Source organism: Nicrophorus vespilloides, unplaced genomic scaffold, assembly GCF_001412225.1.
Source record: "Nicrophorus vespilloides isolate i.1.1-1 unplaced genomic scaffold, Nicve_v1.0, whole genome shotgun sequence".
NCBI classification, from domain to species: domain Eukaryota; kingdom Metazoa; phylum Arthropoda; class Insecta; order Coleoptera; family Silphidae; genus Nicrophorus; species Nicrophorus vespilloides.
In genome coordinates, this window is record NW_017097954.1 from 13,216 (window position 1) to 41,001 (window position 27,786).

The 27,786-nt window shown below is 41.6% G+C and overlaps 7 protein-coding genes across 14 annotated transcripts; 5 read left to right on the forward strand and 2 right to left on the reverse strand.

Annotated features, from left to right (window-relative positions):
- Nucleotides 1–561: 561 nt before the first annotated feature.
- Nucleotides 562–2,814, forward strand: LOC108561414 (probable Xaa-Pro aminopeptidase 3). Its single transcript, XM_017919334.1, has 7 exons — nt 562–844; nt 900–1,135; nt 1,198–1,517; nt 1,568–1,776; nt 1,846–2,016; nt 2,078–2,440; nt 2,547–2,814. The coding sequence occupies exons 1-7, from the start codon at nt 802–804 to the stop codon at nt 2,702–2,704; spliced, it is 1,500 nt and encodes a 499-aa protein (XP_017774823.1). The 5' UTR covers nt 562–801; the 3' UTR covers nt 2,705–2,814.
- Nucleotides 2,810–6,332, reverse strand: LOC108561413 (amidophosphoribosyltransferase-like). Its single transcript, XM_017919333.1, has 8 exons — nt 5,966–6,332; nt 5,832–5,911; nt 4,793–4,970; nt 4,179–4,449; nt 3,873–4,119; nt 3,446–3,813; nt 3,273–3,378; nt 2,810–3,216 (listed from the first exon to the last, which is right to left on the reverse strand). The coding sequence occupies exons 3-8, from the start codon at nt 4,954–4,956 to the stop codon at nt 2,828–2,830; spliced, it is 1,545 nt and encodes a 514-aa protein (XP_017774822.1). The 5' UTR covers nt 4,957–4,970; nt 5,832–5,911; nt 5,966–6,332; the 3' UTR covers nt 2,810–2,827.
- A 139-nt stretch (nt 6,333–6,471) lies between these two features.
- Nucleotides 6,472–8,418, forward strand: LOC108561415 (multifunctional protein ADE2). The gene is made up of 4 exons (XM_017919335.1): nt 6,472–6,586; nt 6,656–6,859; nt 7,071–7,328; nt 7,572–8,418. Exons 1-4 carry the CDS (start codon nt 6,556–6,558, stop codon nt 8,366–8,368), a joined length of 1,290 nt encoding a protein of 429 aa, XP_017774824.1. The 5' UTR covers nt 6,472–6,555; the 3' UTR covers nt 8,369–8,418.
- On the forward strand, nt 8,411–9,518 carry LOC108561405. The gene is made up of 3 exons (XM_017919320.1): nt 8,411–8,783; nt 8,850–9,231; nt 9,382–9,518. Exons 1-3 carry the CDS (start codon nt 8,523–8,525, stop codon nt 9,516–9,518), a joined length of 780 nt encoding a protein of 259 aa, XP_017774809.1. The 5' UTR covers nt 8,411–8,522.
- Nucleotides 9,519–9,784: 266 nt separating this feature from the next.
- On the forward strand, nt 9,785–11,215 carry LOC108561421 (BRISC complex subunit FAM175B-like). Its single transcript, XM_017919347.1, has 2 exons — nt 9,785–9,986; nt 10,045–11,215. The coding sequence occupies exons 1-2, from the start codon at nt 9,903–9,905 to the stop codon at nt 10,861–10,863; spliced, it is 903 nt and encodes a 300-aa protein (XP_017774836.1). The 5' UTR covers nt 9,785–9,902; the 3' UTR covers nt 10,864–11,215.
- Nucleotides 11,216–11,224: 9 nt separating this feature from the next.
- On the reverse strand, nt 11,225–13,958 carry LOC108561419 (Hermansky-Pudlak syndrome 1 protein homolog). Of its 4 annotated transcripts, none has more exons than XM_017919345.1 (9): nt 13,826–13,958; nt 13,543–13,704; nt 13,324–13,467; nt 13,155–13,267; nt 12,847–13,092; nt 12,018–12,782; nt 11,790–11,934; nt 11,528–11,727; nt 11,225–11,472 (listed from the first exon to the last, which is right to left on the reverse strand). In XM_017919345.1, exons 2-9 carry the CDS (start codon nt 13,657–13,659, stop codon nt 11,295–11,297), a joined length of 1,908 nt encoding a protein of 635 aa, XP_017774834.1. In that variant the 5' UTR covers nt 13,660–13,704; nt 13,826–13,958; the 3' UTR covers nt 11,225–11,294. The 4 variants fall into 4 exon arrangements, with proteins under 4 accessions (XP_017774834.1, XP_017774833.1, XP_017774832.1 ...); XM_017919344.1 differs by having other exon boundaries at nt 13,814–13,958; XM_017919343.1 differs by having other exon boundaries at nt 13,771–13,957.
- Nucleotides 13,959–14,994: 1,036 nt separating this feature from the next.
- Nucleotides 14,995–27,237, forward strand: LOC108561411 (dynamin). 5 transcript variants are annotated; one of them, XM_017919328.1, is made up of 16 exons: nt 14,995–15,671; nt 18,203–18,276; nt 18,847–18,996; nt 19,068–19,464; nt 19,530–19,739; nt 19,802–20,009; nt 20,095–20,390; nt 20,461–20,758; nt 21,765–21,884; nt 22,178–22,186; nt 22,725–22,739; nt 23,123–23,329; nt 23,391–23,637; nt 24,150–24,348; nt 25,537–25,656; nt 27,165–27,237. In XM_017919328.1, the coding sequence occupies exons 1-16, from the start codon at nt 15,508–15,510 to the stop codon at nt 27,229–27,231; spliced, it is 2,781 nt and encodes a 926-aa protein (XP_017774817.1). In that variant the 5' UTR covers nt 14,995–15,507; the 3' UTR covers nt 27,232–27,237. The 5 variants fall into 5 exon arrangements, with proteins under 5 accessions (XP_017774817.1, XP_017774819.1, XP_017774818.1 ...); XM_017919330.1 differs by lacking the exons at nt 22,178–22,186; nt 22,725–22,739 and adding an exon at nt 22,552–22,563 and having other exon boundaries at nt 15,508–15,671; XM_017919329.1 differs by lacking the exon at nt 22,178–22,186 and having other exon boundaries at nt 15,508–15,671.
- The last annotated feature ends 549 nt before the right edge of the window (nt 27,238–27,786 follow it).

Genomic DNA, 27,786 nt, shown 5'->3' on the forward strand with positions numbered 1-27,786 from the left:
ACCTACATCAGTTACAAAACAAATTTAAAAGCTCCAAACTTATTAAATTGTATTTCACAAATAATTTTTTTAATTTCATTATTTACTACAAAAACATATTTGTTTTTTTCTAAATATTTGTATTTTCGAGTAGTATAGAAATTGTGGTTTGTTAAATATATCTAAATTTGAGTCTAAGTAGTAGAAATGGAGAAGAAGTTAGGAAAAGAAGATAATGTACCAATCGCAAATAAAGTGATCAAGAGATCGAAAAACAGACGTCGACTGTTTTACACAAAATGCGTGAAAAACGCAATAAAGGAACAGGAGGAGGAGAACGAAGAGAATTTGCTGAAGAGGATTTTAACCAATTCTCAGATGAAATCGCTTTTGAACAAGGACGATTTGCAATGGTTAGATGGAATCAATCAATCGACAAGATGCATTATCCAGCACGTTGCCACCAGCAAATGCTGAATAATAATTGCTTATCTAATAATGTTTTCATTGACTAATCTAAAAGATAAAACTCTCTTCTATTTCCTTTTTTTTTCATTTATAAATTTCCAAAGTCTATATTTATGTTATGCAATGCAACCAATTTCGAAACGAAAACATACTAAAATTGTTGCGAGCGTTTTTTTCAAATCCGAGTAATGTCAAGTTCTCTGTAAATTATATATTTTTTTTTATTTATTTGAAAATGATTAAACACTCGTTGACGGCAGTGTAATAATATTCTGTTTTGATGGGAGCCAGTGGTAAATCTTCTGTGTGGCAATCACTTCTCTAACCTAGCTAATTTTAAATTGGAAAGTTAAAATGTTTTCCTTAAGATTCTTAAGAAACTACAACAAGCAGTTGTGTAAGTCTTTTCATATATTGATTGTTTATAGATTTCAGTTTATCTTCTTTTGCAGCAATCCTCCGATTGAAAAGTATAAGTGCTGCAAATACAACAGCAAAAGTCAATGATAAGGATGGAGCGGTGCAGTACATGGGACAGCCTACGAATGAGACACATCCGCACTTGATTAATGAGGGTGAGGTGGTCCCTCTGATCACAAAATTGGAGCTGCAGGAGAGAAGGCAGAAGCTCATCGATTTGATAACCTCTCAAACAAGGAAACGTTATCCGGAATTGAATAGACATGTTGTTAGTATGCAAACATTTTATGCTGATGTAATGATTGCTTGATGTAATAATTGCTTCTTCAGATTGTTATACCATCTGCGACAAAAAAGTACATGTCGGAGAAGATCCCGTACGTGTTTAGGCAACACAGCGACTTCCTGTATTTGACTGGTTGCATGGAGCCGGATAGCTGCCTTGTGATAACGGCGTCCACGTCGCCTGGACAACATCAGAGCACGCTCTTCCTGAGGGAAAAGGATCAACATTCGGAGATATGGGACGGTCCACGCACGGGGCCGGAGAATGCGGTGCGTCTGTTCGGGGTCGATCAGTCTTTGCCCATGAAGGAGCTGTCCTCTTTCATGCAATGCTGCGCGCAACCGACGTCGTCTTCGTTGTTATGGTAAAGTCTTCTTGGATACGAGCATAGCGCGACTATAAACTATTTATTAGGTACAATTTTAAGGAGTCGCCGCTGCCCGAAGTCGACACCATTCTGCAGGAGTACTTCAAGAAGGTCTTCAGCAAAGTCTGGGACAATCCGACGTCGTGCATACACAATCTGAGGGTGATCAAATCGCCGGCGGAGATTAAACTGATGCAGCGATCCTGCGAGATCGCTTCTGAAGCCATCCGCAAGACTATGCACTTTTCCAGACCAGGTATCATAGTTGTGTGACACTTTTGAATTTACTATATGTTACGTTAATGCGTACATCGTTCGATTGCAGGTGTAAATGAACACGAAATCTTTGCAACTGTGGATTACGAATGTCGGAAGATGGGCGCAGAAATGTTGGCTTATCCGCCGGTTGTCGCAGGTGGAGATAGAGCCACCATAATCCATTACATCAACAACAACCAGATGGTGAGGGACGGCGATATGGTCCTAATGGACGCTGGTAATTACCATATGAATTGGTTGCGTGCTCTTTACAACCAATTAATTTATATCTTTTTCAGGTTGCGAATATCATGGTTATAGCAGCGACATAACCAGGACTTGGCCGGTGAATGGACAATTTAATAACGTACAGGCTGCTGCTTACGAAGCCCTGTTGGACGTGCAGACGCAGTTGATCGATGCCATGAAGAAGCGACCGACACTGAATCAGCTGTACCAATTGATGTGCCAGCTGCTGGCCATCAGACTCGGCGATATCGGATTGATCGACTCCAAGAGTGACATGAACACGAAGATGCGAAACGCGTACGATTTTTGCCCGCACCACGTCTCCCATTACCTGGGGATGGACGTCCACGACACCGGCTCCGTATCAAGAGATATCCCTCTGCAGCCAGGAATGATCATCACAATCGAACCAGGTAATTGTTCTCAGATGTTGGATGTTTACAAGAAGTAGTAAATATCTTTAATTGAGTTTTTCTTTACAATTTATATACTTAATTAAAATTGATGGAATGATTGCAGGTATTTACGTGAATTACAAGCACGAGGCTCCGAAGGAATTCAAAGGGTTGGGGTTGAGGATCGAAGACGACGTTCTGGTGACGGAGGATGGACCGGTGGTGCTGACCGCGAATTGTCCGAAGACGTTGAAGGATGTAGAGGCCGCGTCCTCCTCGTGATAGTTTCAGACGAGAGGCGGGATGTTGTTGTATAATTGTTGTAAAAACGAGAACGGGATGGGTCACTGTTGTAAACTATGTATATATATAATAAAAAGGAGATTCGGCAATTTGTTGTTCGTTTCACCAATCCATCTGGGTGGGAACGCCGTTCGGGTACTCGCCGGTGAGGCATGCCGTGCAGTGGCCCACCTTCGTCGGACTCTTGCTCACTATGTCCGAGCGTACAGCCTTTACCAGCCCATCCACGCTCAAATACTCTAAAGAGTCGGCACCTACGTGCTTGGCCAGTTCCTCCGTGTTCATTCTGTTCGCGATCAGCTCCTCCCTCGTCGGTATATTTATGCCCATGTAGCATGGGTACATCAGCGGCGGACTTGCTATCCTAATGTGCACCTCTTTAGCGCCAGCGTTCCTCAGCAACTTGATGATGGGACCGATCGTGTTTCCACGCACTATCGAGTCGTCAATCAAAATGATCTTCTTCCCTTTAACATTACCCGAAAGCGCACCTACGAACGCACTTATTATTAACTGAATAACTCTTAACGAGCATTTCGAAACTCACCGAATTTCTTGTTGACCGCTAATCGTCTGAGTCTGTTGCTGGGCTGGATGAAGGAGCGCCCTACGTATCTATTTTTGCAGAGGACTTCGGCGAAAGAAATTCCCGTCTGGAATATACGCGTAATCAATACTAATCTAATACTAATCAAACCTTAGGCAATATCAATAGCATACCTGTCTGGAGAAGCCGTGCGCTGCCGCAGTCCCGGATTCCGGCACGCTGCTAACAATATCTGCATCAACCGGATGCTCAATACCGAGCTGCTTGCCGCACTGCATCCGCACATTGTACACCATTTGACCCTCGAAGATGCTGTCCGGTCTTGCAAAGTACACGTACTCGAAGATGCAGAACGCTTGCGATTTGTCCTGAGGCCTATCGATGATGTCTATCGATCTGATACCGTCGCGCGTCATCTCGATGATCTCCCCGGGATATACCTCTCTCACGTATTGCGCACCGATGGAAAGAAAACCGCAGGACTCTGAAGACACCACCCAACCGTCCGCGCTCCTGCTATCATCGCAATCTCCGTCCAAACCTGAAATTCGTTTTTGAAATTTAGACTATTAGATTGTCAATCTAATTTAGTATGCTAACGTTCGTTTCCAGGTATAATTTTGCCTAGACAGAGTGGTCTATTGCCGTATGGATCGCGCACAGCGTAGATCTTGTCTCGGATCATGACCACCAAAGAGTAACTCAACGGTGCCAACTCCATGAGGTGTCTGATCCTTGCCGGCCAGTCGGGGCCGTTCTTTTCGCCCTCCGGAGGATTCAGACACAGGGCTTGCGTGATCAATTCGCTGTCCGAATGCGTGGACAGACCAACGCCGCGACCTAAAACCTAAACAAACGGAATCGATTTAAAATCTTCCCGAAAACATTCTTCTCTGTAATACGTACCATTTTCCTGAGATCGTCGCAGTTGACCAGTTCCCCGTTGTGAGCTACGGCCATCGCTCCGTGCGCGGTGTGAACGACGAAGGGCTGACAGTTGACGGTTTCGGATGCAGCCGACGTCGAGTATCTGGTGTGGCCGATGCCCAGATTACCCTTCAGCTTCTTCATGACTTCATCGTTGAATATGTTGCTGACCATTCCCATGCCTTTGTGCACGTGGTAGGACTTGGCGCAGTTGCCCTCGCTCGTCACGATCCCCGCTGATTCCTGGCCCCTGCACAACATTTATCTTTATTTATTTCGTTTTTTTCTCCTTTCAGTAATAAATTTATTTGCTAAGCTGTTTAAAATATTAAACACATCGCGATAGCAAAATGCGTGTACTTCGCGGCAGCGCTAATTGTGCCGACCTAAACACTATCAAATAAACATAAATAACAATTCTCTATAGCTCTGCTATTTCATTTTTTTTTGTCAAGTATACATTTAGAGTTCAACGTAATTAAATTTGATCAAGTTCAGATGTAATGGTAAAGAGAGTCAGCAATTTCATATTTGCGCTGCCAAAAAATAGTTCAATGTATAAACATTATTGTCGAATTGAATGTTACAGTTACCTGTGTTGGAGTGCGACCAGACCCCAGCAGATGATCTGCGAGATGTCCAGCTCGGTGGGCCAATCTCCGGTGCCGATGGCCCCAAACACTCCGCACTCGTGTGTAAGCCCCGACTCCACGGCACCTCTGCCCAGCCGTTTGCCCTTCAGCTCGAACCGCTCCATTCCAGAAAGAAATCCTGCAAAAAAAAAAAAACAACAATACACAATATAATCACAATCAGGAACTTTTCCTCGGAACGCTCATACATTCCACTTTGTATTAGATACGCGTGCAAATTGTACATATTGCATTGCATCGATAACCCCTGCGAACTGATCTATTTCTTCTTTTTCCTTTTTCTCAATCCATATTTCATCAATGCAGTTTTCCACTTTATTTTTCTCATTTTTTGGGTTTATTGTTAGTATTCGGATGATATTCCTCGAAGGTCAGAGATGTTATCGAATCGAGAGCGCAAGATTATATTAGTGACAAATTTCCTTTTACAATATACGGTTTTGATGCGTAAATGAGTGTTGAAATGTGTTATTTCTTTTTTTTTATCGAGGCAAATTGATAATTCTTCGAGGAACGAGAAAATAAATCGTCGTTAGTGTTTGTATCCTCGTTCCGCAATTTCTTTAAATATTTCATAAAGTGCTGATCATCATTGAAATTTCAATATTTCCACAGATCGTATAGAAATATAAAATATTATTTTTTTTTATATAAATTATATTGATTATAATTCAATTGTTTAATGTTATGATAACATAGTGATAATAGGTACAATTAGTGTATAACATGTGTTACTACATGTTCTTGGACTTCTAAAATTCTTTGTCCAGTGTAGTTTATTAGCGTGGAAATAACGAGATTGAGAAATTGAAAAATATACATGTGATCTGTTTAGGTGGTACCGTTACGCATAACTTAATTTCAATTTTGGTTTCAACAATCTTCGTTTCGAAGATTTTGACGAGGACGAGGAATTAAAAAAAATAAATAATTACCGATTAGCGATAGTTTCTAAAATGAATGCTTGTGTAAAACTTACCTAAACTGCAAACGAAGAGGCGAAGAGCGACAGGAACTCAACTTGAGAGTAAGTTGAAGAGTGCTTAGCGCTTAAGCGCACTGAAAATGTGACTTAATAAGTTTAAGATTCGGCAGCGATATTTAAATAATCACGTGTTTCCCCTTCTTGCGTAAAGACGTTGTTGGAAGGAAGCGGGACCGGGGACGAAGAAGACGGACGCACTTTCCATCTATTTGGCGTCTCTTGCGATCAGTGAACAATTGTCGATGATGGAAAGTCGCTGGAACTACATATAAAGTGGCGTGCCCTGGAAACTCATGTGGCGCCTCTACAGCATTGTCGTCGAAGCTTAAATCAAAACAATCCACTACATAACACATTTTTTGTGTACTTTCCCTGCTGCAATTCATATAGTATATATATTACAAATGTATAAATGATTACCTTATAAACTGGAGAATTATCTGGAAATGTAAAGAAATGTTATTGTATTTAAATAATCTGTAGTGGCGCCTCGATATGTGCTGCCTTTAAACTAAGATTCGATGACTGCGCCATCACAGTGGACACGCAACACATTTTTGATAAGCCTTTTTTTCGCCGATCTCTTGGAAAGTTGTGTTTAAGGAAGGCACGCGTGCGCGAAAGGAGGCGATCTCGCGAACGAAGGTTATAAAAGCCGGTCCTGGTTCCGCCGCTGTTTCAGTTCCAAAAAGATTCCCAAAAGGGTTTTGATAGCAGGATGGCCAGCAGCAGCAGCACGGTTACAGAAGGTAACAGGATTTCTGTTTGTAAACGTGATGAACGCGTTTGGTTTTGAACACCGTCGCTCTTGCTTTCAGTCGGCGGTTACAAGTTGGGAAAGGTCCTCATCGAAGGGAAGACCAAGCAGGTATACGACGTTCCTTCGGTGCCGGGACATTGCATCCTCCTCAGCAAGGACAGGATCACAGCTGGAGATGGCGTAAAGTCGCACAGCTTGACCGGCAAAGCTGCCATTTCCAATAAAACCAACGCCAAAGTCTTCGAAATCCTCAATTCCGTGGGTAAGATTCGCAGCGGCATTGATTGATTGATTGAAACGTCGTCATAACACACCCATCTTAAGCAGCGAAAGATTACGCACACACACACGTTATCTGCCTAGTAAAACATAAACAACAGATAAACCCTGTGCGTTGCTTTACATTCCACCGAAATCATCCCACATGCTAGCTACAAAGAAATCGATTCATGATGAATGTATGTTTTTTGAAGGTATGAAGACGGCTTTCGTGAAGATCGCCTCTGAAAATGCGTTCCTTGCGAAGAAATGCGAGATGATCCCGATCGAGTGGGTGACCCGTCGTCTGGCAACAGGTTCTTTCTTGAAGCGCCATCCGGGTGTTGCCGAAGGCTACCGATTCTCACCGCCGAAGCACGAGACTTTCTTCAAGGATGACGCCAACCACGACCCTCAATGGTCTGAAGAGCAGATCATTGCAGCAGGGTTCAAGTTCAACGGACGCCTTATCGGTAACGAAACATAACACAACGATGCTGTGTTGTAATTCAGATGTTACAAAACGACGCACCGCAAGAGGATGTCCTACTTTTTCTTAACGTCCCATTTTTCAATTAATTTCTCATTCTCTATAAAATATTAGTATGCATACCTTTTTGGATAGCCCATGATTATTATCGATTAAAATTGTTCTATCCTAAAACAGAGATTCAATTTAAAGTTTGAAACTAATAAAGGGATAAACTGTTTTTCAGGACCTGCTGAAGTGGAGATTATGCAGACCATGAGTATCCTCGTTTTCGAAGTCCTGGAGAAGGCTTGGGCTCATCGCAACTGCGCCCTCATCGATATGAAGATCGAGTTTGGAGTTGACGAGAACGGTAACATCCTTCTCGCAGATATCATCGACTCTGACTCTTGGAGGCTGTGGCCGTCCGGCGACAAGAGGCTGATGGTGGATAAACAGGTGTACCGCAACTTGGCTACCGTCACCGACTCCGATCTGGACACGGTGAAGAGGAACTTCGAATGGGTGGCCGAACAGCTGGACCATCTGACTCCCGCCAACGATTACCTGGTGGCCATCCTCATGGGTAGCCCCTCCGACATGGAGCACTGCAAGAAGATCTCGAAGCACTGCGCCGAGTTGGGTCTGAACGTCGAGATTAGGGTCACGTCTGCACACAAGGGTACGAAGGACACCCTGAAGATCATCCGCCACTACGAGTCGCTGCCGATGAAGATCATCTTCATCGCGGTCGCCGGAAGGTCGAACGGTCTTGGACCGGTGATCAGCGGAAACTCCAGCTGTCCGGTCATCAATTGTCCACCTGTTAACACCGAGAACGTCGGCATGGACATCTGGTCCAGTCTGAACGTTCCCTCGGGTCTCGGCTGCAGCACCGTCATCTATCCGGAGAGTGCCGCCTTAGGTTGCGCCCAAATCGTTGCACTGAATAATTACGTTATTTGGAGCAAACTCAGGGTGAAACAGTATAATGCCTACGTCTCATTGAAGATGGCCGATTGTCAGCTTCCACGCTTCATGTAATACTAATACTAACTTTGTTAAATAAAAATATTTTTGTTATTATACAAACCTTATTTTAAGACGATCTATAGCTTATACACTACTGATTTATGCAGTTACTGTTTAACGATTCAAGTTATTTAACTTGTTGTGATAATCAAGGTGTTGTCTCTCAATGAAAATCAACAATAACAAAATATGCCTTCCTAGTAACAATAATCAACAAACTGCGCGAATGGAGACGCTGAAAAAGATCAAGGTCCTGAATCATCCTGCGGAGAGTCCGTGGACGTCCACCGCTCCACTGCAATCGGTAACGTCCACCAGCAAGCAACTAGAATGCGAAGAGTCCTCCAGCATCAAAGAGGACGAAACCGTCCAGATGGATGATGTGAAGGAGGAAGGTGAGAAACTGAAAAGCATAAACGAGAACCAAGTAAATATAAAGCTTGAGACGTACCGCGAGATCCGTTTCGATAACCGCTATATAACCGCATTCAAGGAGACGAACGCATCTGGTGCACCGCCGGACAACAGAAGTTACATCCGACACTCGTCCAGCCAGTTCTTCCACTTCGTCCGACTCATGCAGCTCTTCCCCAACGTCCATCCGGCCACCCTTCACACCGTCATGACCCTCTGCAAGAACGACTTCTTCATCGCCGTGGACAAACTGCTCTACGCAAAGAAATGCAAAGAGCTTTACCAGAACAGGAGGAATCTCTTTCAAGGCTATCCTAAGCATCAACGCTACAGTCCGTACATGTGCAACACTCCCTACTGCCAGAACGTCTCGTGCGCTGGTAAACCGCAGGTCATCAAGTTGGACGCGAAGAGGATGATTTCCAGGAACAGATGCGTCCCGAAAATTGCCGCTGATGAAGGTAAATAAATAATCATTTATTTAGGATACATAACTAACAATAAACTTACCTACATTTAAAAAACTTTAAAAAACAATTGTTCAGACAGTTTGTTACCAATCTAAAAACAATATCAACAACAGCCAACTATTGTATAATATTTTATTGTAGGCGCGAGTACTTCGAACTGCTCCGATCTGCCACCAGTTAGCCTGCAATGTAACGTTCCTATTAGGCCCTTATCGCCCGTCAGTGGAGACATTTCTGATCCGAAGGAATCTCCAGAAAACTTGGAAAATATTTCCTAACTAGATTCGTATTAGTTGATTTGTTATTCTCGTCATTGGTGTTTGGTCAAGCGCCTCTTGATTTTATTTATTTAGTTATTAACTATTTACAGCTAAAATATCAAAATAATAAATGCGTAATAGACTATTAAATTGTAGTCTGCACTCAATCTATGCTAATTGGAATATAACGTAATCCTATAAGAAACTTTTCTTCATTAATTTGAAAAATATTTTTTTTGTCTTTGCGTTGTACAACCTGAGAACCGTGGTGGTGGTGTATTGTTGGTAAACTAATTTATTTTGGATCATGATGATGATGATAATAGAAGAGAAAGAGAAGAAATGCAATAAACAGAAGGTATAGTTTGTGAATGTGCAGATAATTGTTAAATAGGTGTAAAGATGGGCGAAAGTATTTGCGTGAATATATCTGGAACTGCATTCTCCTTGCTGCTGTACGAGAACGTGCGAAGTAAGTACGATCAAGTAAGTAGCAAACAACATAACCCTAAAGCCAGGATGACACTTACATTCTTACTTACAGGAGGGATTCCTGCTTGGCGATGTCATCACCAAGGAGAAACGTACCATCACCGATAACGACCAGGAGGTTGTTAACATTGAGAGGATAGTGAAGATCAACTCGATACTGCCACTGCCCAACCTCGCATACTTCTACGACAACTCTGGCAATGTGAACAGGGACAAGATCAAGGAGTTCGTCGGTGATCAGATGCCCAGAGTCGTGTCCTGGTTCAAGTTCAAGCACACCACATCCTTCAAACTCACGCTCAGAGAGAAGATCGTGTTCAAGCAACTGGCGAAACTGTTCATGCCCAAAGCCACCGATCAGTTCACCTGTTTTCTGTTGACCACAGAAATTAAACCCAACTGCATTTACCTGTACTCGCAGACGTTCATCAGGTACGCCAATCAGAACTTCCAGACTATGCCCATGCACATAATCAATTTGAAAGATCCCAACGATTTCTACAAGAGCCCCGAAGACTGCTCGGCAACGTTCAAAGGGATCGTCGATAATATTGACGCAGATACGAGTTTGGGTTATTCCGTTGTTAACAAGCTGGAGAAGAATTTGGACGATCACATAAGTAAGGTGATCGAGAAGCTCGGCGAGGCTGAAAGGGTGATGTTCCAGCTGGAGGAGGAGGTGAGGGAATTGAGAAACAAGGAGATGATGGACAGTGAGGATGAGGAACTTGTCGATGTGTTTGATATTCTGGTGAATCAAGTGACTGAAACGAATGCGAGCTCTTCGAAGAGCGACTTCAGCTGTGTTTTGAAGAATAACAACACATCTGTGCCGAATTACGCGAAAGCTTTACAGGGCAACAAAACTTAACACACGCCGTTACATATTTGTTAGGTGTATACCAAAGGTTCAATCTTATTTTGCAATTGAATGCAATCACTGCTTTCTTCTAATAACAATTGTTTAACGCTTTATTTATATTATTGTTTTTTTTTTTGTATCTTTTATTTCGAGGACGTTGTAGGATGTTGTTTACTCATCTTTACTGAACACATTTCTTTGTTAATTAAATTTATATGATTTTTATTTTATCGATTGTTTCGTTTCGTCTTCACGTGGACTCGATTTCATCTCCACTATAAACTCTGTTATTTCCAAGACAATTTGTCTTTTTATTAAGTAAAGTTATTAAGGATATGTGTTATAATATTAATATATAACAAGAGTGTTGTATAATAAATAAAGAATAAATAACGCATCGAAGAAGAGATAATTATTTCGTTTTGCTCATCTTTTTTTCTTCAGAGCAGGTCCATGGGATTGTTGGGGTGACCCTTCAACTCCCAGATTGTAGCGGCCAAACGTCTGGTGTGTTCCAAGACGCAAGATGCAGTCGCCAATCCCAGGTGTATACAGAACAGCTCGTAACATCTGATCTTCGCCGGGGAAATCTTCGGGAAACAGGCTTCCTTCAGCTTCCTTGAAAGTCGCGGGTGCGTTTATTTGATTGCGTTGCGTGTAATAAATAACTTACTGGTAGAAATCGCCGCAAAGGATGCCGGGCTGAGGTAAAACCTTGGAGGCGTTCGTCGGGAATATCGTCGGCTTGACCGGTGATCCGGCCATATCCTCAAACCATAGGAAGTAGGCGTAATTGAACGTCGTGTCTTTCCACATCAGCGAAAGATGTCCCTCCTGCAGATGACTCCGCGAAAAGTTTATCATCGACCAGATCTGAACGTCAAAGAAAAAGGTATTTAGCAATTTGCCCAAGTTTTACAAGAGATCTTACTTACTTTCTTCTTGGTGAGAGTGTTAGTTTGTTCAGAGTTAAAGTCCAAAGTTGGAGCGGTAACTCGATGGTTGCTGCGATCGATGTACAGGAAATGCACCAATCCTGGAAACTCTTCGAGATACTTATTGATGGTTAGGGAATGTCTAGTATTCATCCATTAAGGACAGAGAAATAAAAAAACCAAAATAATAAAAGATTAATAATAATAATAAGTTTGAAAAAAGGATATGATCCAAGCGGGAAGTTGCGCAACGCCTTGACCTTGAGGAAATCGTTGTAACTCAAGAACTTCTCTGCGACTCCCTCGGCGATCACGTTGATGTGTCTCTGGCTGGACTTGAGCACAGTTTGATCGAAGCAGGTGAGGCTCAGGATCTCTTTGAGAGTATCCAGCAAACCGGGAGTCGATGATTCGGCGCGCAAGAGCGCTTCCGCCGAATGCGCCTTCATGAATTCCAAGTACTTCTTCTTCATGAACTCCCACTGCTTCGTCAACTGCTTGTAGGCGAACTCGATTCCACCGTGCTTCGTCTTCTTCAGTGCGTCGCAGAGCTTCTTAATGGAATTGTCCAGGTTATCGAATACCGGTCGCAAAGTGTCCTCGTCGCTCTGCATCTGCACGGTCTGTATCGTGTGTATGTTGGTGAAGGTGTTGTAGAGGCTGGAGGAGACGAGCGGATTGCCGACTTCCATCAGGATGACGAGACTCAGCCCCGGCGATAGTTCTTTGATGTGGATGGCGTGCGGAATGCATCTGGTCTGATAATCCGGACCGGAGAGTAGTATCTGATAGCTGGAGATTCCGTTGATCTCCGGTTGGAATATCTCGTTCAGATTGGTGGCAAGCGAGTTGTGGACGGGACTCGACGATGGACTGTAGAATTCCTCCTCGCTGTCCGATTCGACGTCCTGGATCACCTTCAGCTTGTTGGTGCATTCGTTCAGTACGGTCAGGAAGAGGATGTCCGTCGCTGAGAGTTCCTTTGCGTTTTGTCTGGAATCCACGAAACATAAATTGTCTGCCGAATTGGTTTTTGTTAGTGCGTTCGAAAGCTCACGTCGAGTACAAGGAGAGGAACTTGTTTTCCACCAGAACCAGACCGTGGATGCGGTTCCCATCGGAGACGGCCTGCAGCTTATCCACTGCCTCCTGGATGGCTTGTATCGCGACGCAAGTCAGATCCGAGTTGACCATCAGCTGCTCCACGGCCTCCACGAACATAGCCTGATCGTAGTTCTGCATCTGCGACCAGCTATCTAGAAGACCGGTCACGAGAGCCGCAAGTTGCGTGTTGCTCTTCAACCTGAAAGCGAAGACGAATTCAAATTCAAATTGCAACGAACCTCGTCGCTTCCGCTCACTTACAGCATCACATCCGGACCGCACAGATACCTCACCATGGTAACGCAGGTGTTCAAGAAACGCTTCATGGTATTAACATCGTCCAGTCCGATGCACACGAACAGAAAGCCCATGTACTGAAATTTAAAAAACAACAAATAATCAAAGTTTTAAATTGGTCAAGACTTCAAACCTCTTCGAAAGTCATGTTGATTCCATCCTGACATTGGATCGAGGTGTACGAGTTGCCGAATTGGCAGCTCATTATCCTCTGCGAGGTGACGATGGGCGAGAAGATCTGCACGATGATGGCTGTGGTCAATTTCGAGTTGATCTCCTGGAAGTGTGGTTGCATACGTATGATCTCAACAAATTGAACAATGTTTACGTAAATAGAAAAGAAAACTCGTACCTCCTGCGTGAGCAGCTTCTGCGATTTGGCGAACTCGTTGATGTGCACCGCAAACTTCTTGTTGTACTTGGTGTATATGATGTCGTTGAGGTGATTGAACACCAGAATGCACTTCATGGTTCCTTCTTCACTTTCTTCTTTTCTTCAGGCACGATCAACAAACTGGAGCAACAACAACAACAACCAAAACCTCATGATACACGATATGACCACGACAGATCTCCTTACATATGTTTCTCTCTCTATATATATATATTTTGCTGCAACTAACCAGAGTACGTACTGATAAGATTTCCTCGTCCGGGCGAGATTGCGCTCCACTCCGCCTACATAAAATCGATACTCCTCTTCTACCACCCTCCAGCACAATTCATATTCGTACACTTTAAACTGAAATAAATCAATTGCGACTGAACACAACCATTTACATTCAATATTGTTATTTCTTATTGCAATTACATTTAATTACTACAAACAACACATGTTAAAAAGCAAATAAAATTCGTGATTTGTAAAAACTTTCCCCACAAAAATCATCAAAAACTTTAATAAATTTTTCACACTAAATCTAATCTAATCTATTCCTTTTATTCTTATATTATAATCATAAATTAAGTTAACAAAGATACAACAAAATCGATAATAAATGTAAAATTAAATTTCTCTTGTCCGAGAAACGCGCTTTTGCGAGGGCGCCGTTTGCGAAAAATCGATGGGAAAACTGTTACAGTTGGAAAAAAGGAAATCACGTGGAATCTCGTTTCCTTTAGAGCAGTGTTACGCCATAAGTTAAACTCTAGATGTGTCCATTTTCGAATTGCACTCCACTTTGGGAAACATTGCTTTAGAGAGAGAGAAAGGAAAATAGAAAAGAAATAAGAGGAAAAAGTGCAAACTGGAACGATTAAATCGCCTCCAGGTCGTTGCCTGTTAAACCCAAAACCCCCCACAAAAGCGTATTGATTGCGAATCCCTTGTTATTATATTCCCAACAACTGGGGGGGTCAACGTTCATAAAATAGTAACAAAACATCGTTAGAAGTTTGCGTTTGTTTGTTTGCGTTTTGCAGGCGATGCGATTCTGAGAAGGAAACGTAGAATCATATCGGAATTTCAAATTCAATATACGAGAGGATGTATTGCGTAACGAAACATTGATTATTCAGTTAATATGCGAACGCTTTAGATTTTCAACGAAATGGAGAAAAAAAAAACAATTTAAAAAAATACAAGTTTTACGATGAATTATTTCAATCGCAAAGATTGAGTTTATTAATTATCTGCATCTAATTCCTTAAGAAATGAGATAATTTATGAATTGATTGGAAATAATATGTAATTACGTAATGTTAATTAAAATTTGAATAAGTCGATGTAGGCAACCAAAGTTGCTAGCGTGTCGGCGGAGCGCGTGCGCGAAACTATTGACGTGACACAGTTGTCAAATGTTGTGTTTTTTTTTTGAATTTCGTTGGAAATTTGCGGGTGATTAGATAAGGTTTTTTTTTTTTGGATGAGCAGGTGTGTATCGTGTAGTTTTACGTAGTTCGGGCGTTTCGTGGCTGCGGTTTTGCTGGAAATTTGGTAACAGTTTTCGTATTCTGTCAGTTTTCTTTTGTGTGTGTGTGTGTGTGTGTGTGGGTCGGTTTGACATGCGCGTCTCTTTCGCCTGAACCGAAACCAGTCGTTCGGTCATTTCCATAGCCATGTTCGACGGTTGGTATACAGAGCGGTAGACGGTAGACCAACACCAATACGATCGGGATCTAAAGTAAAAAGTGCGTCGGGAAAATCGCGGCAGAGAGAGGAAGGAGTCGTCCTCTCCTAGTAGTTTGCTTGCATCTCGGGGGAGTAGTGCGTTCGTCGTCGGAAAGTGGGCGGCAAAGGGGGACACAGCAAAGAAGAAGAAGCAGCAGCAGCAGAAGCGGGGCTTCCCTAAGGTCATAGTAGAGAGTCTTCTCGAAGATGTCGGGAAACACGGGAATGGAGCAGCTCATCCCCATCGTGAACAAGCTGCAGGATGCGTTCACGCAGCTCGGGGTGCATATGACACTGGACCTGCCGCAGATCGCCGTTGTGGGCGGACAGTCGGCGGGCAAAAGCTCCGTCCTGGAGAACTTCGTCGGACGGTAATCTAATCCATCTATCATCTCTTAAACAAAACACAAAAAAACGTCTCATCCAGGGCGTGTATTATCATCATCATCATCACAACATCATCCTCCTCCTTCCCCCCCCCCTTCTCCTCTCCGTCGGTTTATCGACTTTTCCCACTTGACAGCCACCGATGTCAATATGTCATTCTCCGGTGACATCCCATCCATTTGTTATTATGCACGATGATTCATACCGGTGGCAGTACTACCATCTCACGATAACCGCAGGTCAACAAATTTAACCATCCGGCGAAAAAAACATGGTGCAAACACCCAAAAAAGAAAGAAAAAAAATAAATGAAGAAAGTAAAACAACGACGACGTAATACTGAGCGCCTACTTTGCACGCGAGGAAAATCAATGCCCTAATTCCATTCATGCGAATTCCTTTTGTTTTCTCAACTCTCTTTCCCTCTCGCGACGATTGATCGCCAGCCAGAAGAACGTGCATCAATTAACAGAAGAGAGAAAATAACCAACGCCGCCTGCCCCCCCGTTGTATACCTTCTTCTTTTTTTTTTCTTTCTTTCTTTTCTCGGCTTTTTGACAGATTCCGTGTAAAATCCATAACTTGCATTGCACCGTGTGCGTGTGAGAGAGAGAGAAAGATGGCCTCAATATTCCTTTATACTAATCAATTCTTCTTCCTAAGCATCATCATCATCGTCATCATCTTTTTTTGGTCAAGAACATTTATTGTTCGCCCACTCACGATCGGTCGATATTTGTTCAATCTACCTTATCACAGCCCACTTAAAACACGTTCGATCTATGTACATTGTACATTGACGTTCAAATACATCTTACAAATTTTCGATCGTAACTGTTACCCCCTCAATATAACAATATAACAGTTTCAACAACGCCCACACGAAATGCACATCCAATTCGCAACAATTTACATATCAATATATACAATTTAATCGCTTACAGTATTCATTTAACTATTATAAACATTTCAAGTCTTACGCCTCAATATAAAGCTTTATTTGATTCAGATTTTCACTCTTTTTTTTTCTAAAATAACTATTGTATATAATATGAATCAATACTTTTCTATTATTGAGTTCAGTAGTCGACATTTTAGTGAGACTATGATTTTAAACTCATAGTTGATATTGATAAAAAGAATCAGTAAAATCAATATTTGTCATCGTCACTATTGTTCATAGATAACAAACAATTGTTTCCGAAACTTTTGGTTTTATCTGTAGTGTATTCAAAAACTAATTCTATACATTTTTATTATTCTTGTGGTTGATCTATTGTAAAGTTATCACCGAGACAAACAATGAAGACTGTAAATACAGAATTTTATGGACTTTGGTCAAATATTTATTTGGTTTTTTGAGGATTTTAATTTCGAATTTGTGGAATTATTCAATTACACACATTTTGCTAATACGTATAGAAAGACACACACAAAGATTAATTGTCTGATGGTCGTGTAATTACGTAAGAACGATATGTAATCGATACTTGTGGGGGATTCCTTGAGAGATGCGATTGTTATGTTTTTTTTTTTACAATCAAGACAGTGTGAAATTATTCGGTGATTATGGAAACGAAAACATCTGAAATGAGGTGTGCGAGGGGGGCAAAGAGAAAGAGATAGAGAAATGAATATAGTTGAATAATTGCAAAGTGCACGCAAGACTGGCCTCAAAGTAATAATAATAATAAAAAAAAAAGTGAAAATAGGAGCGAAACACATACGCGATTTGATTGCTAACTGTAATTAGAGATTTTCACATTGCCTAATTTCATATGATTATATATTGATTTGTGCGATGCATCTCGTTTGAAGCATTATTATATTATACATTTAAACTCGAATTTGTAAGATTTCTTTAATGATTGCTACTTGAACAGTCCATGTTAATAGGTTTTGCTGATTTGTTTTTAATGAGCTCAAAGTTTGCCTATCGCGGAATACCGGATGAATACGTATTCAAAGGATAAAGATAAAATAAGCAAAATTATGATGATTAAGTTTGTTAGACTTTTGTAACGTTCGGCATGAAGAAACATGTTTACTTTCTGCAATTGAAGGGATTTTGTATTATCGTCACGACATAAACAATCTTGAGATAATGAACGTACACATTGAACAAGTTGAACATCTCGTGTGATCTTGACGCTAATTCGATGCGTGCATTGATTGATCCAACTATTATTACACTACCTCAAGTGCATCGATTTACAATTATGCAATGACGAGTACGTGTGATTGTTGCGAACGCGGCTCCAATAATGTTTTTTTATTTTTTGGCAAGCTTTCCACACACACACACATGCATGCATACCGCACATCGCATAAACATGGATGGTTGCGCAAGCAGAATTGTACAATCTTCATTCGTACCGTTATTTGATAAGACGTCCACATTATTATTGTTGTTGTTGAGACTGCTCATTTCTTCGCAAAATCATCCTACTTTCTAACTTTCTTCCCCCTCGTTTGAAAAATATAAATGTATGCTTCATGTTTCCTTTCGTTTCAGCGATTTCCTTCCCAGAGGTTCGGGAATCGTCACCAGGAGGCCGCTCATCCTGCAGCTGATCAACTCCAACACCGGTAAAGTGAATTCTGCAAAAACCTAAATTTATGATTATCGGGCAACGAAAACTATTACAAATTGAAATACGTTTCGAAAAATGCATTGTTTTATATAGCGATAAGAGGTTTTGATATCTCGTTTGTTGACTCATCCGATTCGTATCTGCTGTACGCTCTTGTTGTAACGATGATGGAAAAAAAAAACTTAATTGTTTCGACGCAATCGAATTCTGAAACGGACGAGTTTATTACTGGGTATAAGTGCATTAACATCAACGTTTTTTTTTTGGCACTGCAAATGAGATCGTCAGACGAGACAACAATTTTGTTTACAAATGTTTCACTTGCAACGTTTAATCTTCTATTTGCACGCATACACACACTTAATTTAGTTCCGTTGTTTCTGATGATGTCGCGTTCCCAGAATATCTTGCTCATATTGCGAGGTCGTCCCCCTTTTCGTTTCCATCAAAACGTTTTCACTTTATTTCTAATAAGAATGACGATTTAATAATAATTGTTTCTCTTGATAATAGATAGGTATGGTAGAAGTTACAATTCTAATATGCGAAACTGATGTGATTTCAGAATGGGCAGAGTTTCTGCACTGCAAAGGGAGGAAGTTCGTTGATTTCAATGAGGTTCGAGGAGAGATCGAGGCCGAAACTGACAGGGTCACAGGAAGTAACAAGGGTATTTCCAATATACCCATTAACCTGAGGGTGTACTCTCCGAACGGTAAAAGCAGCAGTAGCAGCAGCAGCATTTGTAACTTGGGACGGAATTGCAAAGATTGTTTAACGTTTCAGTATTGAATTTGACTCTGATCGATTTGCCTGGTCTGACGAAGGTGCCGATCGGCGATCAGCCCGTCGACATCGAGGCCCAAATCAAGGCGATGATCATGCAGTTCATCAAGCGCGAGTCCTGTCTAATTCTTGCCGTGACACCGGCCAACAGCGATCTGGCCAACTCAGATGCCCTCAAGCTGGCCAAGGAGGTCGATCTCCAGGGGATCCGGACGATCGGCGTGATCACGAAGCTGGATCTCATGGACGAAGGCACCGACGCCAGGGACATCCTCGAGAACAAATTGTTGCCTCTGCGACGCGGTTACATCGGCGTGGTGAACAGATCTCAGAAGGACATCGACGGCAGGAAGGATATTAACGCTGCGCTCGGCGCCGAAAGAAAGTTCTTCCTCAGGTAACGGATTGATTGGTTCACTCTGATTGCGATTGGATTCAATGCATGAACGTTTATTTTTGCAGTCATCCTTCGTACCGGCATTTGGCTGATCGCCTGGGCACTCCGTACTTGCAACGAATACTCAATCAGCAACTGACCAACCATATCAGGGACACTCTGCCCGGTCTTCGTGATAAACTCCAGAAGCAGTATCTGGCCCTCGAGAAGGATGTTGATCAGTACAAGCATTTTCGCCCCGACGATCCATCGATTAAGACCAAGGCCATGTTGCAGTGAGTATAGCTGCCAGTTCTTTTTTTCTGTTTTTATTTATTTACATTTTTTTCAATTCTAGGATGATCCAGCAGCTGCAGTCCGATTTCGAGCGAGCCATCGAGGGCTCCTGGTCTGCGCAGATCAACACCAACGAGTTGTCGGGTGGTGCGAAGATCAACCGTCTCTTCCACGAACGGTTCCCCTTCGAGATCGTCAGGATTGAGATCGACGAGAAGGATATGCGACACGAAATCGCGTTTGCCATCAGAAACACCTTGGGTATTCGCGTAAGTCGTAATTCGTTCAATGCAATGCAATAATGATGATGATTCGTTGATGTATTGATGTGTGTATTCGTTTAACATCGTGCAGGTCGGTTTGTTCACGCCAGATATGGCCTTCGAGGCTATAGTGAAGAAGCAGATCAGCCGTTTGAAGGAGCCCTCCATCAAGTGCGTGGATCTGGTAGTCCAGGAACTGACGAACGTAGTTCGCGTTTGCACCGATCGCATGTCGCGTTACCCTCGACTGAGGGAGGTGACCGATGGTATCATCACTAATCACATCCGCCAAAGGGAGCAATTATGCAAGGACCAACTGCTGCTGCTCGTCGACTGCGAGTTGGCCTACATGAACACCAATCACGAGGACTTTATTGGATTCGCAAAGTACGTGATCTCGTGAATCTGATCGTGAACATGCGAACGCGTTGCTTTGACATTTGATTTATTGTTGCAGTGCTCAGAGCCAGTCGGAGAGTGCGACGAAGACTGGGAACAGAGGACCGTTGGGGAACCAGGTGATCAGGAAAGGATACATGTGCATCCACAATTTGGGCATTATGAAGGGAGGATCACGGGATTACTGGTTTGTGCTCTCCTCCGAGACGATCTCCTGGTTCAAGGACGAAGAGGAGCGCGACAAGAAGTACATGTTGCCGTTGGACGGATTGAAGCTGCGCGACATCGAGCAGAGCTTTATGTCACGAAGACATATGTTCGCTCTGTTCAATCCGGACGGCAGGAACGTTTACAAGGCAAGTCTTCTCTCATCTTCAGAATCATCAACGTCATTACCACCATAAACATGATCGCGCTCATCGAAGGAATCACCTGCTGGCTTCCATCCAATTGCATAGGCGGCTCATAGTTGTCCTCGCTTAACGGTCGGATATTACCGCAGAGATTCGTGTAATTGCTGTTGGGAACACCACATGACGGCTTGCCGATCACATACATGACGTCCTTGAGAACGTTACCCTGCGGCTTATAATTGCAGACGATATCGAAATGGTTCCAGCCTGGAACTCGAATCGTGTGCATTTTCGCGCATCCCACGTACTGGCTTTCCGCCCACAGCGTTTGCGTCAGGTGGCGAATCCTGCCCGGAGAGTTGGTGATATCGTAGTTATTAAATATAATCTTCGAGTTGTTCTTGTTTAAGAACGATATCTCCTTCGACCAGGTTGTCACGCACTTGATTAGAAAATCCTTATCCATTTCGATCATTCCCTTATTGAAGTACGTGTACAAGTTCTGTCCTACATCGATTGTGTCTGAAGTCTTGATGACTTTGTCTTCCCTAAACAGACACTGCTTGATGTAGCATCCGGCCAAGAATTCCAGCTCCTTATCGTAGCTGAACACGTGCATGTTCTTCGCCATCGGTAGATATTGTGCCGCATATGTTCCTCCGGCCACGTTGTCCCTCAGCTCGTTGTGTCCGGCTAATATGGCGAGACGCTCCTCATCGTTGAGCGTCTTGAACGACGTTCCAGTCTCTCCGCAACGTTTCGACCGCACGCAACCATAGTGACAAGGGGTGTTTCTAAGATCGTAGCAGTAGCTATCCATCGTCAAGCTCTTGGAAGCGGCTGCGAAATTTAGTAAAGCAATTACTACTGTATAACGCATAGCGCCTCTTGACGTTGCACGTCACATTTAAAGTTTCAAGTAACATCTAGGAACATATGTTACAATTTGGTTAATTGAAATAACAATTAGTATGTGGGAAATTGTTAACAGTGTTATCCTTTATTTCAGGATTTCAAGCAGCTTGAGTTGAGCTGCGAGACCCTTGACGAGGTGGACTCTTGGAAGGCATCATTCCTGCGTGCCGGTGTTTATCCGGAAAAGCAAACGGATCAAGTGAACGGCGAAGATGTGAGTACGAATTGAAAGTAGTTAGTTTCGAATGAGTACAAATTCAAATCTTATCCGCACGTCAGTACTTTGAAGTATCGTTCTACTACTTCTATTTAGATATTGTCGAGTTCTATATATATATATATATATAAAAAAGAAATATCTTTTTCATTAATTAATACAATTAATTTTGAATACGCAACACACACACACATACACACATTCGTACACTGCAAAAAAAAAGAGAGAAAATGTTACTTAAATGAGCATTTTTTGGCGTTTTGTTCCAATCGTATCTTGTCTTCTCCCAGAATGTGCAAGTGAGTTTTAATAGTTAATTAAGGGAATGTACACTTTATTTTTGTTGCCCCTTAGTGTGTATATTATCTTTGTTTTTGCACCCCCTTTGTAAGTGTAATGCGCACTATATACCTATATAGTAGCTGTAATCGAACACACTCCGCGCCGCCGATCTTCAGCAGCAGCAGCACCCGATTAGATTCACTGAAAGAGAAGGATAAATATTTGCGGAGAATGATGACGCGATTGAGGCGCCAAAAAGAATGAAAATAAAATGAAAGAGCAAAAAACAACGTATTGCTATTTTCCTTCCTTCTTTTTGGATCTTCAATTCGCCGACGTTCCAAATATACATGCAATTTATAAAACGCTTTTCATTTTTCAGAATATCAGAAAGGCAAGTATTATGTTTCTGGCCGCGGGACAATTTTGCTTTTCATATAATACCATCACTATTCTTTTTGGTTTATATTTCGCTCTCTGACTAATTGCTCTATACTGTCGTTTTTAATGCTTCTCTAATGTTTTCTCTTTTTTTTTATTTGTTAATTGCTGCAGGGTGACAGTTATCAGGTTTGTGTGTGAACAAATGTAGCGAACGGCGACCCTCTCTCTCCAAAACCAGCCGTGTTAGTGTTGAATCGGAGATTGGAGATGGTGGGTCTTTGTGCGGCTTCTTGCGCGGTTTTGCTTTCCCTTTTTGCTAAGAAATCACTTTAGAAATTGCCGACCGACGGGAGGAAGAAATATTCAAGTAACAGTTTCGGATGAAAAAAATTCACAAACGAAATTATAAGTATATTCCAATTTTTTTTTTTTTTAATTTTACATTGATTTTCACTAACAACTTGAACGGTTTTCAATTATGATTTTCCGAGTTTCAACTATTAATGATAGATAGATAGATGTACGTGTAATGTAGACTTGATGATGTTAATGTTTTTGTTTTGAATTAGGCGAACGAGGGCAACACGAGTTCCATGGATCCGCAATTGGAGAGACAGGTGCTTACTATTCGTAACCTGGTGGACAGTTACATGCGCATCGTCACGAAGACCACCAGGGATTTGGTTCCGAAGACCATCATGATGTTGATCATCAACAATGCCAAAGAATTCATCAACAGCGAACTGCTGGCTCATATCTACGCGGGCGGAGATCAGGTAAATAAATCACTGTTGTTGTTGTTCGAAGAATATCTTGATTGATTTTCGTTTTTCATAGGCTACGATGATGGAGGAGTCTCCGGAGGAAGCGCAGAAGCGGGAGGAGATGTTGAGGATGTACCATGCGTGCAAGGAGGCTCTCAGGATCATCGGTGATGTTTCCATGGCTACAGTTTCCACTCCGGTTCCTCCGCCGGTGAAGAACGATTGGTTGGCCAGCGGCCTCGACAATCCGAGGCTCTCGCCGCCAAGTCCAGGTGGACCCAGGAAGTCGGCACCTCCAATAGGTTCAATGGGAATGTCCGGTGAGCAGAAATTATATTATCGCATGACCTTCATCCCTCCGATTACGGAATAATTCCACCACATTTGCTAATATTTACGATGCATGAACTTACAGACTAATTCAATTATTTTTTGTTATCACTGCACCTATTGTGTCCGTTTAATTATTGAAAATTAATGATTGGATTGGATGAGGGTCAACTCACTAACAAAAGACCAAGATTTTAATCCGATCTCTTATTCCTTTTTTTTATTAGCTAAGAGAAAACGCAAAAAACGCATGTGTTTGATAATGTAGTTGGTTGTTTGAGAGAAGAGATGGTAATTTAAGTTTCATTAAGGTATACCATTTAACTTTATTTAAACAACTATTAACAAATCCTGTACGCTGCTTCCTGTTCAATTCTTCATTTCTTTGTTTTAATTAATTTGTTTTGTTTCTCGTTGTGAATGATGCGAACGCTTGTGTATTCCGGGTCGTCGAAGGGTGCGGATGGTAATTCGTGTGTTTTCTGTTTTGCCGATGTTTTAGGTTCGTTGGGTTCATCCGGCGGTAGCAGCGGCGGCGGCGGAGGCGGCGGCAGCGGAGGAGGTGGGTCGCGGGCCCCGCCACCGCCCCCAGCATCAGGAAGACCCGCCCCGGCCATCCCGAATAGGCCGGGCGGTGGCGCCCCTCCGATGCCTCCAGGCAGACCGCAAGGACAGGCCCTTCCCGCGCCTCTCATCCCGACGTAAGTATTCCGTACGGTAGCCTTCGTACTAACACCATATGCGTGCAGTGGTAGTTGAGGAGGACCACAGTTCAAGTTGCGTTTCTCTGTTTGTGGTTCTGATTGCAGGAGGCGCTAAGGGTTCCACAACTAACCACTTCCAACGCGCACCTCCCCCACTCATCACTAACAAAACAAAGATAGAAAGATTTAATATAATACGAAAGAGTTCTGGTTATTTGCATTCTAATCGATTCGTCATCACCGATGCGTAGAATGAGAGAGAGAGTGAAAGAGATACAAAAATACATCTTATGGAGAGATTATCTATTATATATATATATTTATTCTAAAACTTGGTAGTACTCACGAATTATTATTGATATTAGTCAAAGATTAGTTGTTTCGTGGAGATGTTGTAATAGGCTTCGCCGTAGAGCAAACCAAAATTGAGATGAAAATGAGAACAGAAAGAGAGAGGGCACGCTTCCTAAATTATTATTTTTGTTATATATCTATATATTTGACACTTTTCTAGGGCGGTAAAGTAACTAAAGAATGAAGCAGAGTGCTGCTGTTTGTTGTTGATGTTTGTCAGATCGTATTTGTAAATTTCGTAGTGAAAGGAGACGAGACGAGACGTTCACATTTATCTATCTGTATTATATTTAAATACTTGTTGACGAATTGATGAATTATATAATATATTTGAAGCAAATATAGGAAACCCGTATATATATATATAGAGAATAACGCATACTGCATAATATTTCCGCCGTTTTCTTCCATTTATTAACATACACATACACAGTAAAATAATGGAGCACAAACTAAATTGATCCATTTGACGCTCTCCATTATTTTACGCCACTGTACTGTGAATTTTGGTATCGTTGCTAACAATTACCTCCTGCAATATTAACAAGACAACACGTTTCGCGTTTGGAACGATCCGATTGACACGCCTCAGCTCGGAGGGCTGCAAATATGTGCAACACTGAAACTAAACTTGTGATTTACATTGCGTGATATTTGCCAAGTACAATCTGTGCGTATATTTGCACTAGGATCGATGGCGAAACGTGCTGTATTGTTGTTGTTGTTGTATTGAGAGTAAGAGATTTATGTTGATGTTAAGTGCGAGTATGTTGATATGATATGATTATGAGCGAGGGGGGCTAAGAGACTGTTGAACTTTTGTGTATGTAGCCGACCGGGGGGTGGCCAGGGCGGCGGTGTCCAAGTGCCACAGCAGGTCCAGATGGCCGTCGGAAGGGCCGTCACTCAGCACGCGGTCAACGAGCTCTCCAACGCCTTCAGGTTCCACAAGTAAATCTGGTTTCTAAGTTTTTGGTTTGGTTGACGTTGTGTTCCATTAATGCATACAATAATAATAGTAATAATTACGTTTAATAATTAATACGTTTTGATTAACGGTTTAAAAACAGGCCCATCCATGACTAGGGCGAACAAACATGTCTAAACTAATCTTCGCTTCGAACCGAAATCTACAATACTTATATATATAAATATATAAAAACATACAGCAAAACTCATTAGATTATTACTACTTTACCGGGTTGATAAGAGAAACAGAGAAATTACACTTATTACTATGCTTTTGTAGAGTCTTTGTAGAATTGGAACGCGTTGTTCCGATCGAAGAAACGCACATAGGTTAAATAACAAAGAGGAAAAGAAAGCTCTTCCCAGTAGGTCATCTCTTTAATCAGTGTCTATCTATTCAATTAGTGGAGAAGCAAAAAATTAACAAAAATACTTAGAGCTAACAATGTGATTTGCGAACGTGACAAAAAAAAAGTAATTAAATGAGTAAGAAGTAAATGATAAATGAACCTCGTCTTCGCAGCAGTGCGGGACGGGCTTATACTTAATACGGTAGTCGACGAAATATTAGTAGTAGTGGTGATCATTATTATTATTTCTTTTTCTTCTTTTGGATCTTACTCTTAGGGCAGGTCAATTAAATTATTATGTGCGATAGATTCACGTTTTCATTTAAACTATTATTAATTATTATTAATATTGTACGGAGCAAAATAAGAAGTAGTCGATGTTGTTGTTGTTGTTATTATTATTGTTTCAAGAGAGATACAAAAACAAACGGTTAGGTCCTAAGGAGTTTATATTTAATCAGCTTAATGATGATGATGATATTGAGATATTTGTTAAAGTAATGTTTAAGTATTGAAGTGAACGTCGTATCGCCGCCGCCGCCTCCGCTCGTTTCGCATAATGAGAATTAGTACTCGACACCACGACTCGCACTTTTCTTAGACTTATTCGGACGGACGGACGGGCGGGCGATGTGTTTTGCTGCATGTAAATAATAAAAAACGATTTGATTTTGTTGTGTGTCTCTCCACCACATCCGCAACTCCACCGCCTCCTCCTACCTTTAATAAGATAAATGATTATGTAGGGTGCATATGTATGATGAAAGAAAAGACATGCGTGTACTACCTGTAGTAGTTATATATGAATATTTGTGTAAATATAGTGATATAATATAAATATTTAAACTAATCTATAATTATTTAATGAAATGCAACTGTACTACCGCAACCATCCACACATCCAAAGAGCTCATCGAGCGCGAAATAATTATCACATCCTCCAATAATTTTAACGTGTTTTCTTTGTTTGTTTGTTTGTGTTCATTTGTTCTACCACTGAGTGCATCCTACACTAATATGTAATCACTGTTATATGTGGTTCGACCTCTTCTCAACATCGGTTTGTTGTCTCTTTTTGTTGTTGTTGTTGTTGTAATATTTTATGTTTCAATTTCTTATTTAATTTGAGTTTGTTTGCAGTCGTCCGGTGCCCAATATTCCCCCACGAATTCCGGATAGACAATTCAATCAAGGGAGGCCATTCTAGAACTGTTTTTTTTTTATTAACCGGCTGTTGTTGTTGTTTTCTTCTTCTTTCTACCTCCCTCACTCTCTCGTCTATCATAGACAATCTTCTTCTGGTTCGTTTTGTTTTTGTTTTGTTTGTTTTTATTTGTAAATACACGCAGGGGACCAAAAAAGGGACGAACGGCGAAAGGGACGAAGAGAAACAAACGAACTTCTAGTGCTTGTGCTGTTTGATTGATTGATGATGATGAGACGAAACGTGTAGTGAAGATGAGAACACTTGTACATATATTTTTTATTTAATTAACGAATTTAATTTAATTTTTGTTTCATTCTTTGTACCGTTATGATTATGTAATGTATATTTATTTAGCAGAATCGCGCGTCGAATAGTATATAATAATTAACGCACGGTGATTAAAGAGTAATTTGTACAAAACTAGTCCAAAAAAAAGAATGAATGAATGAATTTGAAGGGAAAGGAAAAGAGGAAACTGTATAGTATTATTAGATGTTTCAACAGTTTATTTGCTCCTATTCTTGTGTATCTAGTTTTTCTCATCACAATTTATGT